General features: G+C 31.2%; 3 protein-coding genes across 3 annotated transcripts; 1 reads left to right on the forward strand and 2 right to left on the reverse strand.

The window, feature by feature from the left end:
• Positions 1–884: 884 nt before the first annotated feature.
• On the reverse strand, positions 885–2,434 carry LOC141538392 (uncharacterized). Its single transcript, XM_074259823.1, has 3 exons — positions 2,302–2,434; positions 2,020–2,223; positions 885–1,937 (listed from the first exon to the last, which is right to left on the reverse strand). Exons 1-3 carry the CDS (start codon positions 2,315–2,317, stop codon positions 1,390–1,392), a joined length of 768 nt encoding a protein of 255 aa, XP_074115924.1. The 5' UTR covers positions 2,318–2,434; the 3' UTR covers positions 885–1,389.
• LOC141538391 (uncharacterized) lies at positions 2,302–6,567 on the reverse strand. The gene is made up of 6 exons (XM_074259822.1): positions 6,423–6,567; positions 4,800–5,067; positions 4,067–4,193; positions 3,929–3,991; positions 3,409–3,612; positions 2,302–2,632 (listed from the first exon to the last, which is right to left on the reverse strand). Exons 2-6 carry the CDS (start codon positions 5,048–5,050, stop codon positions 2,447–2,449), a joined length of 831 nt encoding a protein of 276 aa, XP_074115923.1. The 5' UTR covers positions 5,051–5,067; positions 6,423–6,567; the 3' UTR covers positions 2,302–2,446.
• A 76-nt stretch (positions 6,568–6,643) lies between these two features.
• On the forward strand, positions 6,644–10,387 carry LOC141538387 (uncharacterized). The gene is made up of 8 exons (XM_074259819.1): positions 6,644–7,265; positions 7,462–7,717; positions 8,032–8,094; positions 8,356–8,562; positions 8,637–8,964; positions 9,052–9,196; positions 9,993–10,081; positions 10,336–10,387. Exons 1-8 carry the CDS (start codon positions 6,964–6,966, stop codon positions 10,368–10,370), a joined length of 1,425 nt encoding a protein of 474 aa, XP_074115920.1. The 5' UTR covers positions 6,644–6,963; the 3' UTR covers positions 10,371–10,387.
• Positions 10,388–14,042: the final 3,655 nt, after the last annotated feature.

The raw sequence follows: 14,042 nt of genomic DNA on the forward strand, positions 1-14,042 counted from the left end.
CGAGGCTGATTTTCCCGTCTTGGTCCAACGAAGAGCTCATAAACATCATTAGTGCAATTTTAAGCGCCTAGGTATGGAATTAGCGGGAAGTTGCAGGGATGGCCTTCAGGGTCAACCGTTTTCCTAATTTTTTTTATTTTATTTCCAGCATGTTGAGATATTCAACACAGTAAAAAAATTTTATGTTAAATATTTAACATTTTTTTGTGTTAATTTAACACAATAAGTGTTAAATTTACACATAAAATATTTAACACAAAAATTTTTAACGCGAAGACTCAAAATTGTTTACTGTGTATTTTATCCGAACAAAAACAGTTTCACTGTAAAAAAATTGCGCCAAGTCCACGTTCATAAAACTCATCTCAATAAAGTTTGCACTTTACAAAAAAAATAAGACTCGATATGGCACAGAGTCAGCTTAACTCAGAATTTCTTTACTCCAACCGAAACGTTACACCTTTATTCAGAGCCATCTATACTTCAAATTGACTTTACTCAAATTGTATGACATGCTTATTCAATGAGAACTGTACCCAATAACAGCTTTACTCCATTTATCGCAAGGTAACAAACATTGTCGGTAATAAAGGAATGTATATAGGTTAGAGTTATGTTGATGATAAATTTAAATTTAAAATAGAAAATATTAGTTTGCCAGCGGAATTATAAGAAAATATCTAAGTCGTATTATTAATTATAATATCTAAATCGTATAATTAACTATACTTAAATGGAACAAAAATAAAAATAAAAATAAAAATTTGATTTAAGACATTTTTTATATTATTAAGTTATTTATTTTATTCATTTATAAATAATTACTATAAAAATGAATGATTTTCATATCACATCAATATGATTGTAAACTTACTAACATTGTAATTTATTATTAATAAAATATTATGACATGTTTATAAAAAAAAAAAAGGAATGTTATAATGATGATTATAAAAAATTACCCTCAACAATAAATAAAAACTTCAAATCTTCAATAATCTTGGGTATTTAAAATTTATTATAGATAGCACTCTCACAAAGCTTCCTCATCAACCGTGTTTAACTGTGAATTCTGGCAATGTTTTGACTTGGAGCACGGCAGATGATACAATATATTATGTAATTAGCCCGGTGACGATTCTCAATTCGATATTTTTCTCTTAATTTAAACAAACATTCGTCGCATATGCAATGATGCCCACAGGGAAAGAAAGCATTTTTTTTAGCATTTAAGTGACACACAGAACATAAATCCAAGTCCCGCTTGGCTTCGTTGTCATCAAACACTTGCTGAAGAGCTGAATCGTGGATATAATTATTTTCATACGGCTCATCCAATAGCTCTAACTCCCCAACATAAAAGAGCTCGTCTTTATCGACTAAAACTTGTTAATTATGAGCAATTAAAGCAACAGGTACTGGAGCAGCCATTCCTGCTGCTTCAGCATCATCGTTTCTTCCTTCATGAGCAGGTCCAACTGAATTATCTCGAACGATTGCCATGCCAGGAATTTCAGCATCATCGTTTCTTCCTTCATGAGCAGGTCCAACTGAATTATCTCGAACGATTGCCATGCCAGGAATTTCAGCATCATCGTTTCTTCCTTCATGAGCAGGTCCAACTGAATTATCTCGAACGATTGCCATGCCAGGAATTTCAGAGTCATCGTTTATTGCTTCATAAGCAGGTCCAACTGAATTATCTCCAACGATTGCCATGCCAGGAATTTCAGCGTCATTGTTTATTGCTTCATGAACAGGTCCAACGGAGTTGTGTTCAACGATTGCCGTACCTGCTACTTCGGCGTGTTCTCTCGGCGCTTTGTCGACTACTTCAATTGGATTGAAATGTGGCAATTCATCAAGATCAGGGATCGGTCCCATCGGGTTTCTGTCTACCATCATACGATACCCATCAGTGAAGTCGTCATAGAAATCTTAAAAAAAATTGAATTTAATAATAATAATTATTATTATTTTTAATCATTGTTAATTGAAAATTTAAATGTAAATACTTACTTAATCGCCGATCAATTGCTTCGATGATAAAAGCATTTATTAGAGGACGGGTATAACCCATAATTTGAAGGAATTCTCGCATACAAGAGTTATTTAATAATAATCTCTTGTGTAACATTTCTGCAACCTGGGAAATATTAGTCATTTTCTTAAATTCTTTTTCCATTAATGACGAACCTTTTTCGATGAATGCTGGTAATTTTTCTAGAATTATATAAATATTTATTTAATTAATAATTTAATTTATTTTTTTTTATTTACTTATTTTTGATAAAAACTCACCAATAAATGTTTTCATGGAAGGATGGTTTTCTTTAAAATGAGTTAATAAGGCGAAATTAAAAATTTCTCCTGGACATCTATCCTTCCAAGGTACTGTCCAGATTGAAAAATTGTTGGCTTGTGGTACTATATCGGTTCTTATAAATTAACTCATTTCTCTGAACTGACAATGATTCTCCTCGTGAGCAGCAAACATTCCCTCGATGACAGTTGTTGCACGCTCCATCATCCCAGGAGGTACGAAGGGTAGTGCACTTGTGTAAAACAGCATCTTGTTTAGCGCGCTACCACGCTTTGGGAGATCTAAACTATTCCACCTCCTGTGTATAGCCTGAAATATAAGTTAGTTAATAAATTTAACCAAAAATTGATTGAACAAAAAAAACTAATTATAATTATAATAAAAATATGACTGAAAATATACAAAGACATAGCAGCTAAAGAAAATCACAAGAAAATTATGAAATCCACTTTTAGCCCGATTTTCAAATTTGTAAGAACATGTGATAAAGTTGAGTCCTACTGGCATGATAAAACAGTTGAAGGCTAGATGAAAGAAATCTGGACCAAGATCAGATGCGGATATTTTGGAAAGAACAACAAAAAAGGTTATAACAACCAGTACTGCAGAGTCTGAGAAAGCGAACCTGAAACCTTGAATCATCTCATTTCCTGCAGGCAAGCCCTAAAATTATGCTCCGAAAAAATCCAGTCTGAGATTCTAACAATAACAGACAGAAAGTATGATGCAGATCTAGATGCACTTTGGAGAACACTCCTTAGAGGCCCACCAGTAAGTGCCATCTGTGTCCTCTTTAAAAAAATCAGCACGAAAGAAAATCAGCTGGTAGCTGAAAGAAGCAACATCTGAACGAGCGAGGTATGCGGTGCAATCTGGGTGACAGGGAGGACTGTGATATTTTTATATTTACTAAGAAAAGTGTTACACTATAAACAAATTATTATCCTTTACTGTGTTCTTAATAACTATATGAAATTTTCTATTTAAACAAAAACGTAACAAGGTTTGTGAAACAGACTGTACATCTAGTAATTAATAAATAAATAATAATATAATAAAAATATTTCAACGAAATAGAATATTACCCGAACTACAATAATCCATGTTCTTTTTATTTCTGCTCGTGGAATCGACGCACGTATTGAATGTTCCAATGCATCATCGCTATCACACACGATTGTCTTCAAGTTGGAATAAACATTGGGGACTTTTGCACCAATCCACTGCCATAAATTGCTGAACAGCCCTGCTGACTTCTCGCTGCATAAAACAAATAACATTGGCACCACCTGTAAATAAAATTAATAAATAGTATATTACACACCGAGGGAAGTAAAGTAAGAAATGTCTCAGATCACATGTAATTGTTGGCCGAGGCGAAGCCGAGGTCAACAAACATGTGATCTGAGGCTTTCTTATTTACTTCCCGAGGAGTGTATACTATTTTTTTCCCTGACGAAGGTGTAAAGCGGAAACTTTGTTTAGCGCAGCGGGGCTAAAGTTGACGCTTTACACCCGGAGGGGAAAAAAATTATTTATGACACTTTGATTGAAAAAAATAAAAAAATATTTATGGTAATAATATTTCTATCAGTAACTGCTTACCTCTGCTCCTCGGCGTATCATAACCGTGAGCAACAGCGAAGATTTCGGAATCATAGGAGTGCACTGTAATTAATTAATTCAATATAACATTTTTTTATGATTACTTTTTTTTTATTTTGACAATGGAAAAAAATTTACCTGAAAAGTCATATCAATATGCCACTCCTCGATATCTCTAATTTGAAGAATCAGTTGTGGATCACCAAATAAATATGCAATTGAAAAATCACAACTCTCAACTTGGCCTAAGTATGTTTTTTCAGTACTGGAATGAAACAAAAAATATTCATGCAGTTGGTTAAAAAACATTGGCGTTGGTTCGTTCCGTCTTCGACGCGAACCGCTGCTTCCATTGCTAAAATAAAAGGTTATTTATTGAGAATTGTGAAACTTAAATACTGGACAATATCTAAGTGTCGGCCATTAAAGTTTTCCCTCCATCACTGAATTAAAGGCACCTTGTTCCAATATCTAATCTTCTATAAAATCAATCCATTCAAGAAAGTTTGATTAACTGAACTATAATTAACATAAAATACCGTTTAATAATTAGTATCACTTAAGTACTTAAAAAAAATTCTACTAACTATTTATCAACATTTACTACTGAATTTGTGAAAATAAAAATTATTAGTTAAATTATTGATAAATTCACTGTCAAAAAAAAATTTGTTTACTTTTTTATTCCAAATTATTAAAATTTAATGAAAAAATTTTTAATTTAATTTGTAAATAATACTTTTATGTGTGTGAAACGAATCAAAGAAATTAAACTTTTTTTTCTATTTTTAACTTTGTTTTTTCAAATTATCAATAATTAATTGTTTTTAAAACTATAATTTAAAGCTTGCAAAAAATAATATTGAATTACCTGGATTGGCGACTTGAAGATGCTGCCATTCTAGAAGACGTAGGTAAATGATTAGATGACATTGCTGTTGTTGCTGGATCATTGTGATCTCCTATTTCTAATATTGTACCAGAGTTCATACGCCACAATTTAGCAAAACACCGTTGACCGTTATCAATGTACGTACAAACGTATCTTTGGCCAGCATCATTATTATGCCTTAGATCTTTCATAAATCTAAAGCCGTTATTCTGTAGATACAGAGGATTCATTTTGTAAGTTTAAATTTCTGAAATTAAAAAAAAAAATGATTTATTATAAATATTTTAATCAAATCAATAAAAATAAAAACCATGTAGTTACTATTTCAGTATAATTAACAAGTAGTCAAAAATGTATTGAAAAATTTATCATGTAATTTGATGAAAGAGAACGCTACGGATATAACAAACAATTCACTAACAGCCGATCCCCTCTTTTTATCGCGTCGCACTCATTGCGAGAAATGGTACAGTCCTTATTGCACTCATGATTATAAAGCTATTGCAGTTTTGTACTTTTTTTTTTTTTTTTTTTTAATAAATGAGAATTTTGAAAAAAAAAAAAATGCTCTGCTACGAAATAGATAATTAAAAAATCTATTACATAGCAGAGCATTATTTTCAAAGTCTTCTTTGTCTAGGTGAAAAGTTTACAGTTGCAATTGTAGAGACCGGCTGTTAAACTAGCCTTAGCGCTGTACTGTCTACTGTCTAAACACGTGAAGCTTATTTTGAATAAATCTTAAATTGATTAAATTATTATACCAATTTTTATTAAACTAATGAAAATATCAAGTAAGCGCGTCTTTTAAAAAGCTACTAATGAATTTTCTTAATGCAATTTTCCTTCTTTTATTTTTCAATATTTTATTTATGTTAATATAATAGGAAAGTGAACAAAATTGAAAATAAATAATTCATCACTGGTTACCGTTTCGATAGGTACCTAGTAGTCAGTAATAACTCGAAAAATTTAATTGGTGCATGGACAAAAGAAAAATAAAACAAATGACTGAGACTATAGTTCTAGTGCGCCTCAACACTGTCTACTGTCAAAATACATTTTTTTTTTTTTTTTTTTTTTTTCAGCACATTTTATTTACTAATGTTTTCTCGGAAACAATGAATCAGTAATACTATTGTTGTTATTTTCTTCAATCGTTATAATACGCTAATTCGATTAATTTCATGTGTAAAAAATTAATTTTTAATATTAAAACAATATCTTGAACTATTGTAGATAGTAAAAATTCCGTACACGACTGAACTACTTATAACAAAATTAAAAAATAACATCTGATTTCCAGCATGACAATTAACACAATGTTAATTATAATAATTTAATCCACAAAATTACATTCATTATATTATAATATTAAGTACGAAAATCATTTAATAAAAAATATTTAGACTGTTTGAATTAAAAGATTTATCAACTAAACAATAATATATTAATAAAAATTAGAAATGTAAGCGCATCTTATAAACAACAGTTTATTAGCTTTCTCAATGCAATTTTTGTTTTCTTATTTCTCTTATCTACTGATATTTATTTTTTTAGATGGTTATACTTTTTTATTTAAAAATAATAACTTTTTTTTACCTTGTAAGCACGATGTTTGTCTGCAATATGAAGCCGATTTGAATAAAACCTTTCGTAAGAAAGTCGACTGAACGAATGGACTAATAACTCAAGGCATGTGTCTCAAACTACTGGATTTTCCGTCGCTCTTGAAGTTCACAGCGTAGGACTATTTTACCCCACCTAATGATAAAAGAACTATTGTAACACCCTCTTTTATTGCGGTGGGAGAATTTTTTGGCGGGAAAAATAAATCAACATTCAGATGGTCCAAGCGGTACAAAATGAAATTAAATTTTGATCAAATTATTTTTATCAAAAAATCAACAATAACTTATTTTTAACTTAAAGTTCATAAAATTTTAAACAAAATTTTTTAACAGAAGATATTTGTCTTCTGTTCAGTGAAGAAGTTCTATGGTTGGCTGATTCACCGTGGGCAGGACTAATACAGTCTTGCGCAGTCGAACTTAATTTTTCTACATTAAATGGAATTATGTTTGTGCTACAGACAGTTTAGCTTGATATATCTTAACCACCTTAACCGTTGGTCCATTCGAAGATGGAAACTCCTGGACAACGGGGGAACACTTGTCGTCTAGATCAAGGTGGCTTCACTTTTCATTTTGACTCGAGATACGTAACTAAAGTTAGGAAACGCTATGTTTGCTCGTCTCGAATAACTACTTATTGCTACCGAGCAAAGCTATGGAAAAATGCCGATGGTACTATTGAACTAAATGGTGAGCACAACCATCCAAGACCTGAAATTCAAAATCGGGAACCGGTCATAAGAGAGCTTCAAAATCGAGCAATTATCGATGATAATTTTCCGAATGATATAATCAATAACGTTATCAGAAAGTAAGATGGAATTTTTTTTGTTGAATATTTAATTCAACTGTGGTTACTCGCACGTCGGCACGGGCTGCACAATAAACATGGGCGGCACGGGTCAGACGGTTGACACGAGGAAATGAATAGTTGCAGTCTATTAATTTTGATAATCACATGTGCCATGATTATTTTGCATAATGGTTTTGAAATTTATAATCAACAGTATGCCAAACGGTGTCAATAATTCAATGTCAGCATCCCGACAAGTAATTCATAGAGCACGGCGCCGTCATCGTCCTCCACTGCCGTTGAATTTTGATGATCTGGGACCAATGCTGCTTGGTTATCAGCGGATTTCTAATATTTACCTGTATGAAGTGATAGCTGAGGACGGTTCAAGAGCATACATTTTTGGTAACAATTATATGCTACAGAGACTCTGTCAAACGAATGAATGGCATGTAGATGGCACTTTTCAGGTAAATTTATTTTACATATATATATATACTTCTGCTATACGCTCGCTTCATAAACAAAGAAAAAATGTAAAGAAAATTATGACAGTTATATATCATAACTCTGGATGTAACTATTTATTTTAGTTAATTTAATATTCAAACATTTGTGTGTATAGTAATAAACTTTGAAGTATAATACATTATAAAAGTCAAAAAACAACATCGAAAGTTTGTTTCTGGATTACAATAATCAGATTATCAAATTTTTAGTAAAATATTTCATTGTACGTATCATTTATAACTATGCACAAATAAATTAGACATTTTGATTTAAGTGTGTGCCACAACGTCCCCGAGCAGCGCAACTGTTTATGATTCATATGCGTCGAATGGATGTGGTAAGTAAATTGCATAATAAATAACAAAATATATTTGAAAGCATTAGAAGATTATGTACATACTTTTATTTATAAAAAACGAACTCAATTTCTAAGAAATAATTACTAATTGTGATTAACGTATGTAAATACCAACTTAATTGTAATATTTAAATAGGGAGACAGTTAAAACAAAATTTGAGTTCATAATATTAATATTTTATTGAAAATTTTGCGGTTTATTTATATTTCTTAACACTAATACTAAATAAATAATTTCAGGGAATTCCAGCGTTATATATATTGTGCAGTCGTCGAACTACTGAAATGTATAATGGAATTTTTCGATGGATCTTAAGTCATAATCAAGAACAAGTAAGACAAAATTTGCGCACTGTAGTATCAGATTTTGAGGCGGCTATTTTAAGTTCTGTCGAAACCTGCATGCCGTGGGCTTCTAGACGAGGTTGCTGGTTCCACTTCGCAAGAGTGAGTAATTTATTCAATGAGCTAGAAAAAAATTAAATTTTATAAAAGTTATTTAAATGCTTATATTTGCACAGGCAGTTACAAGAAAATGGAATTCACTGGCACTCGGTGATCGTGACATGCCAGAATACAGGATTTTGTGTTTAACTTGGGCATTACCACTCGTTCCAGCTAATCGTTTTCAAGAAGCTTTAGATGTTATTGTCAATTTAATTTTACCGTTAGAAATGGACCATGATAATTATTATTTATTTCGTCGATATTTGGAACGGTATTGGTTACTGCATGCCAATGTAGTTTCAGTATATAATTCACCGTGGCGAACTAATAATATTTCTGAAGCTTTCAATCGCCATTTAATATCGAAACTAGGAGAACATCCTAATCTGTTTAGTTTTTTACGTAAGTATAAAATTCTTGTCTATAAAATATTTTTATTTTTCGTTTTCATGAAGCATTGATATTCAACTATTGATTGTATATTTTCAGATCGTCTAACTGAAATGATCAAAGATGATAATAATTTATGGACTCTTCTAGACAATGGAAACGATCTTGGACGAAACAGACGTCATAGGCAATATTATATGGATCGATTCATTCAGGGGATACAAGAAGCTTTAGAAACTAGAAGGTAGGAGTTATTTTCAAATATTAATTATTGCAATAATCTTTACGGGAGTATAGACTGGGCAATTTCCGGAGACAATATTTGGTCAGGTTTAACTTAGATGATCATTAAGAATATTACATGAATATATAAGAGTACATAAAACGTAAGTGTATGTACTTTTCAAGGTTTTATAATACGTTTTGTGTTTAATTTTATCTAGCGCTCATATATAGCTAATGCCACGATTCATCTTATAGCTTATTTCTTAAAAATTATACCAAGTACTCTTATTCAGAACACTAACTCCAAATTATTTTGTTAAAAGATTTATGAATACAGAAACTATTAAGAGATAGAGGCTTGATTGTTTATTTTTTATTGATAGTTTAAAATGTATACAGCTTATATATTCTAATAATATGGAGAGAATTTTGCTGAATGTTTTATTGATTAATTTTTAAAAGTTTATATTTTTCATATAGGACAATAAAGAGGGAGATAAGAAAAAAACACTACAATTGTAAGACATTATTTTATGAAATTTCAGCATAATTGATAAAAAAATTTTGAAAAATGACATTACTAATTTTTTTTTTAATATTATGTTAAATAAAGTAAGATATGAAAATCTTTTTGGATATTTTTCACAAAGATTAGCTTCTTGTAGTTTTTAGTAAAACCTCAGGTGTGTATACACCTCAGTAGTAAACACACATAGTGTGTATACGAGTTAAGGTTCATGATAATTTTGACAAAAATAAGAAAATTTAAATAAAAATGCATAATATATTCATAAATATCTTGATTATCTGCCTAGGTATACTATGGCTGAATTTCTGGAAATGGCCGCGATTCGGCGTAATGAAGTTCGGTTTCAACTGGATGTGGCCATTGCGAGACGACAATGTAAGTTTATAAACCATATTTCTCATGTTTATTGAACAATAGAATATCAAAATTTTTAATGAAATTTAAATTTATGAGTCTGTTCGCATTATCAAATTTTTCATTAATTAAATTTTAAAATAAGCAATTAACAATTGTTATCAAAATTCATCTAATTGCATGTGTTATATGTATACAAAATAGGAGAAAGGATAATTTAAAATTTACTATCATTATTAATCTCTTACGAAAAGTGATTAATTTTTTTTGTTAAGATTTCGGTGATAATTTGCAAATAGAAGAGGAGTAATTACTTTTACAATATTTGCCAAAGTTAGGACCAGTAATAAATGCTGCTAATGAAGATGAAATTCAATATTATGGTGAGAGTATGAAAAGTATTTTTTAAAAAACAAAGAAAATAATTTAATAACATGTTTTAAAATCCTATTGTTTTTTCAGCAAATGAAGTCTTCATAGAAGATGCACCAGAAGATGAAGCATGGATCCAAGATTCAGGAGACGGGATGGTATTTGACGATCAACCTGCACCTGAAAACATTAATCCATGCTATGTTTGCCATGACAACAAGCCTCAAGCAATTTTCTTACCTTGTGGGGATTTGTGTTTATGCTTAATGTGCAAGCATAAAGCGGAAAGGGCGGTTCGTGACCGAAGATATATTTGTTATGTTTGTCTACATCCAAGTACAGGAATATTTCGAGTTTATTGATATAACAACATTACACGTCACAACTTTTTCAGTTATAATTGCCACCCAATGAATAGCATAAAACAGACCTAATAATGATTAAATCATAATTATCATAATAACTTTTATATATTGTATCATCTGCCGTGCTCCAAGTCAAAACATTGCGAGAATTCACGGTTAAACACGGTTGATGAGGAAGCTTTGTGAGAGTGCTATCTATAAAAAATTTTAAATACCCAAGATTATTGAAGATTTGAAGTTTTTATTTATTGTTGAGGGTAATTTTTTATAATCATCATTATAACATTCCTTTTTTTTTTTTATAAACATGTCATAATATTTTATTAATAATAAATTACAATGTTAGTAAGTTTACAATCACATTGATGTGATATGAAAATCATTCGTTTTTATAGTAATCTATATATATATAAGAGATTCTCACGTATGTAGTCACTCATCACGATATCTCTGGAACCATGAGACCTAGAGACTTGAAATTTGGTATGCATATTCCTTTCCCCGAGTCTAGGTCAGCTAAGAACGGATTTTTCGAAATTCCACCCACAAGGGGGGTTGCGGGGGTGTTAACCTAAAAAAATTAAATTTTTCAAATATTGCTCCTACGGTCTTGAAATTTGGTATGCATATTCCTTTCCCCGAGTCCAGGTCAGCTAAGAATGGATTTTTCGAAATTCCACCCAGAAGGAGGGTTGCGGGGGTGTTAACCTAAAGAAATTAAATACACTGACATAACACGAGATCTCTGAAACTATAAGACCTAGAGACTTGAAATTTGGTATGCATATTCTTTTCCCCGAGTCCAGGTCAGCTAAGAATGGATTTTTCGAAATTCCACCCAGAAGGAGGGTTGCGGGGGTGTTAACCTTTAAAAAATTAAATACACTGACATAACACGAGATCTCTGAAACTATAAGACCTAGAGACTTGAAATTTGGTATGCATATTCTTTTCCCCGAGTTCAGGTCAGCTAAGAATGGATTTTTCGAAATTCCACCCAGAAGGAGGGTTGCGGGGGTGTTAACCTTTAAAAAATTAAATACACTGACATAACACGAGATCTCTGAAACTATAAGACCTAGAGACTTGAAATTTGGTATGCATATTCTTTTCCCCGAGTCCAAGTCAGCTGAGAACGGATTTTTCGAAATTCGACCCACAAGGGGGGTTGCGGGGGTGTTAACCTTTAAAAAATTAAATACACTGACATAACACGAGATCTCTGAAACTATAAGACCTAGAGACTTGAAATTTGGTATACATATTTTTTTCCCGAAGTCCAGGTAAGCTAAGAATGGATTTTTCGAAATTCCACCCAGAAGGAGGGTTGCGGGGGTGTTAACCTAAAGAAATTAAATACACTGACATAACACGAGATCTCGGAAATTATAAGACCTAGAGACTTGAAATTTGGTATATATATTCTTTTCCCCGAGTCCAAGTCAGCTAAGAACGGATTTCACAAAATTCCACCCACAAGGGGGGTTGCGGGGGCGTTAACAATGAAAAATTTCCGTTTTTAAACTATAACTTATATCGACTTCAAATTTGGTAGGCATCTTCTGTAAGAGATGTAGAAATAATCTATAAACGAATTTTACGATATCTCACCTCACAGAGGGTTGCGGGGGTAGGTATTAACAATCAAAATTTTTAATTTATAAGCTATAACTCTTACAGACTCCAAATTTTGTAGGAATTTTCTGTAAGTGATGAAAAAATAATTTATGAACGAATTTTACGATATTCTAGCCCAATGAGGATTGCGGGGGCGTTAATAATGAAAAATTCCCGTTTTTAAGCTATAGCTTCTATCGACTCTAAATTTGGTAGGAATCTTCTGTAAGAGATATAGAAAAAGTCTATGGGCAAATTTTACGATAACTCATGTCATAGGGGTTTGCGAAGGTGGGTGTTAACATTAAAAATTTTTGATTTCCAAGTTATAGCTCCTATAGACTCCATATTCTCATTTCAAATTTTTTTCTTCGAGTCAATTATTATTCATTTTTGAAAAAAGCCACGCAAACATTATAATGATTGCACATTGAAAGTTACAATGAATATTAGCTGGAATAATTCCATGGATAAAAGGTATATGCTAATTCGATGAAATTTAGAATTTGTGAAAGTCAAAACAATACTTTAATTAACTTTCAAGTTTAAATCTAAAAATACAATTTTATAAAATGCCCAGCGAAGCGGGCGGGTAACAGCTAGTTATTTATAAATGAATAAAATAAATAACTTAATAATATAAAAAATGTCTTAAATCAAATTTTTATTTTTATTTTTGTTCCATTTAAGTATAGTTAATTATACGATTTAGATATTATAATTAATAATACGACTTAGATATTTTCTTATAATTCCGCTGGCAAACTAATATTTTCTATTTTAAATTTAAATTTATCATCAACATAACTCTAACCTATATACATTCCTTTATTACCGACAATGTTTGTTACCTTGCGATAAATGGAGTAAAGCTGTTAGGACGTGGCTAAAGGTACGGCGACTGGGAGATACGGATCCGTTCACATACGGCTCCGTACGCATACGGACAACCTTAAAGACCCGGGGAAATTCAAATTTTTAAGTCGTACGCATACGGAGACGTACACAAACGGACTCGTATTTAAACGGAGCCGCGTATATACGGAGTGTTATACATACGGACTTGAAAAATTACGTGCCCGGGAAATTTAAATTTTTTCAAGTCGTACGCATACGGAGTCGTATGCATACGGAGCCGTATAATTACGGCGTTATTTTTGTAAACTTATCAGAGTTTCAGTTTTGTATGTACGACTCCGTGTTTATACGGAGATTTACGAATTTTTATTGGTTTTGACAACACTCATAATACAATAACTTTCTTCGTTCCGTCCATTAATTATGGGAACACTAAAAACTAATATTTTTCTTTTAATGATTAAAAGAAAAACTTTTTACGTCCAAGTACACACAAATAATATCTTCTAGTTATAAATAGTTTTTAAAACAACAAACTATTTGTTCATTCAAATTGATTTAGAAAATTAAACTCGCAGCATTAGAACTCAAATTAGCACAACCAGAGTACAAAACAATACCCAGAAATTGAAAAATAAAATAACAGAAGAAAAAAATTGTTAATGATTATTTTTTTTTCAGCATATTACTTTGTGATTATTTTTGCTGCAATTATTTAAGAGTTTTGTGTAAATTACAATTGCTTGTTTTTTTTTTTTTTTTTTTTTTTT

This window comes from Cotesia typhae, unplaced genomic scaffold (assembly GCF_013202065.1).
Source record: "Cotesia typhae breed Kobodo isofemale line unplaced genomic scaffold, CoteBio_Ctyphae contig_20, whole genome shotgun sequence".
NCBI classification, from domain to species: domain Eukaryota; kingdom Metazoa; phylum Arthropoda; class Insecta; order Hymenoptera; family Braconidae; genus Cotesia; species Cotesia typhae.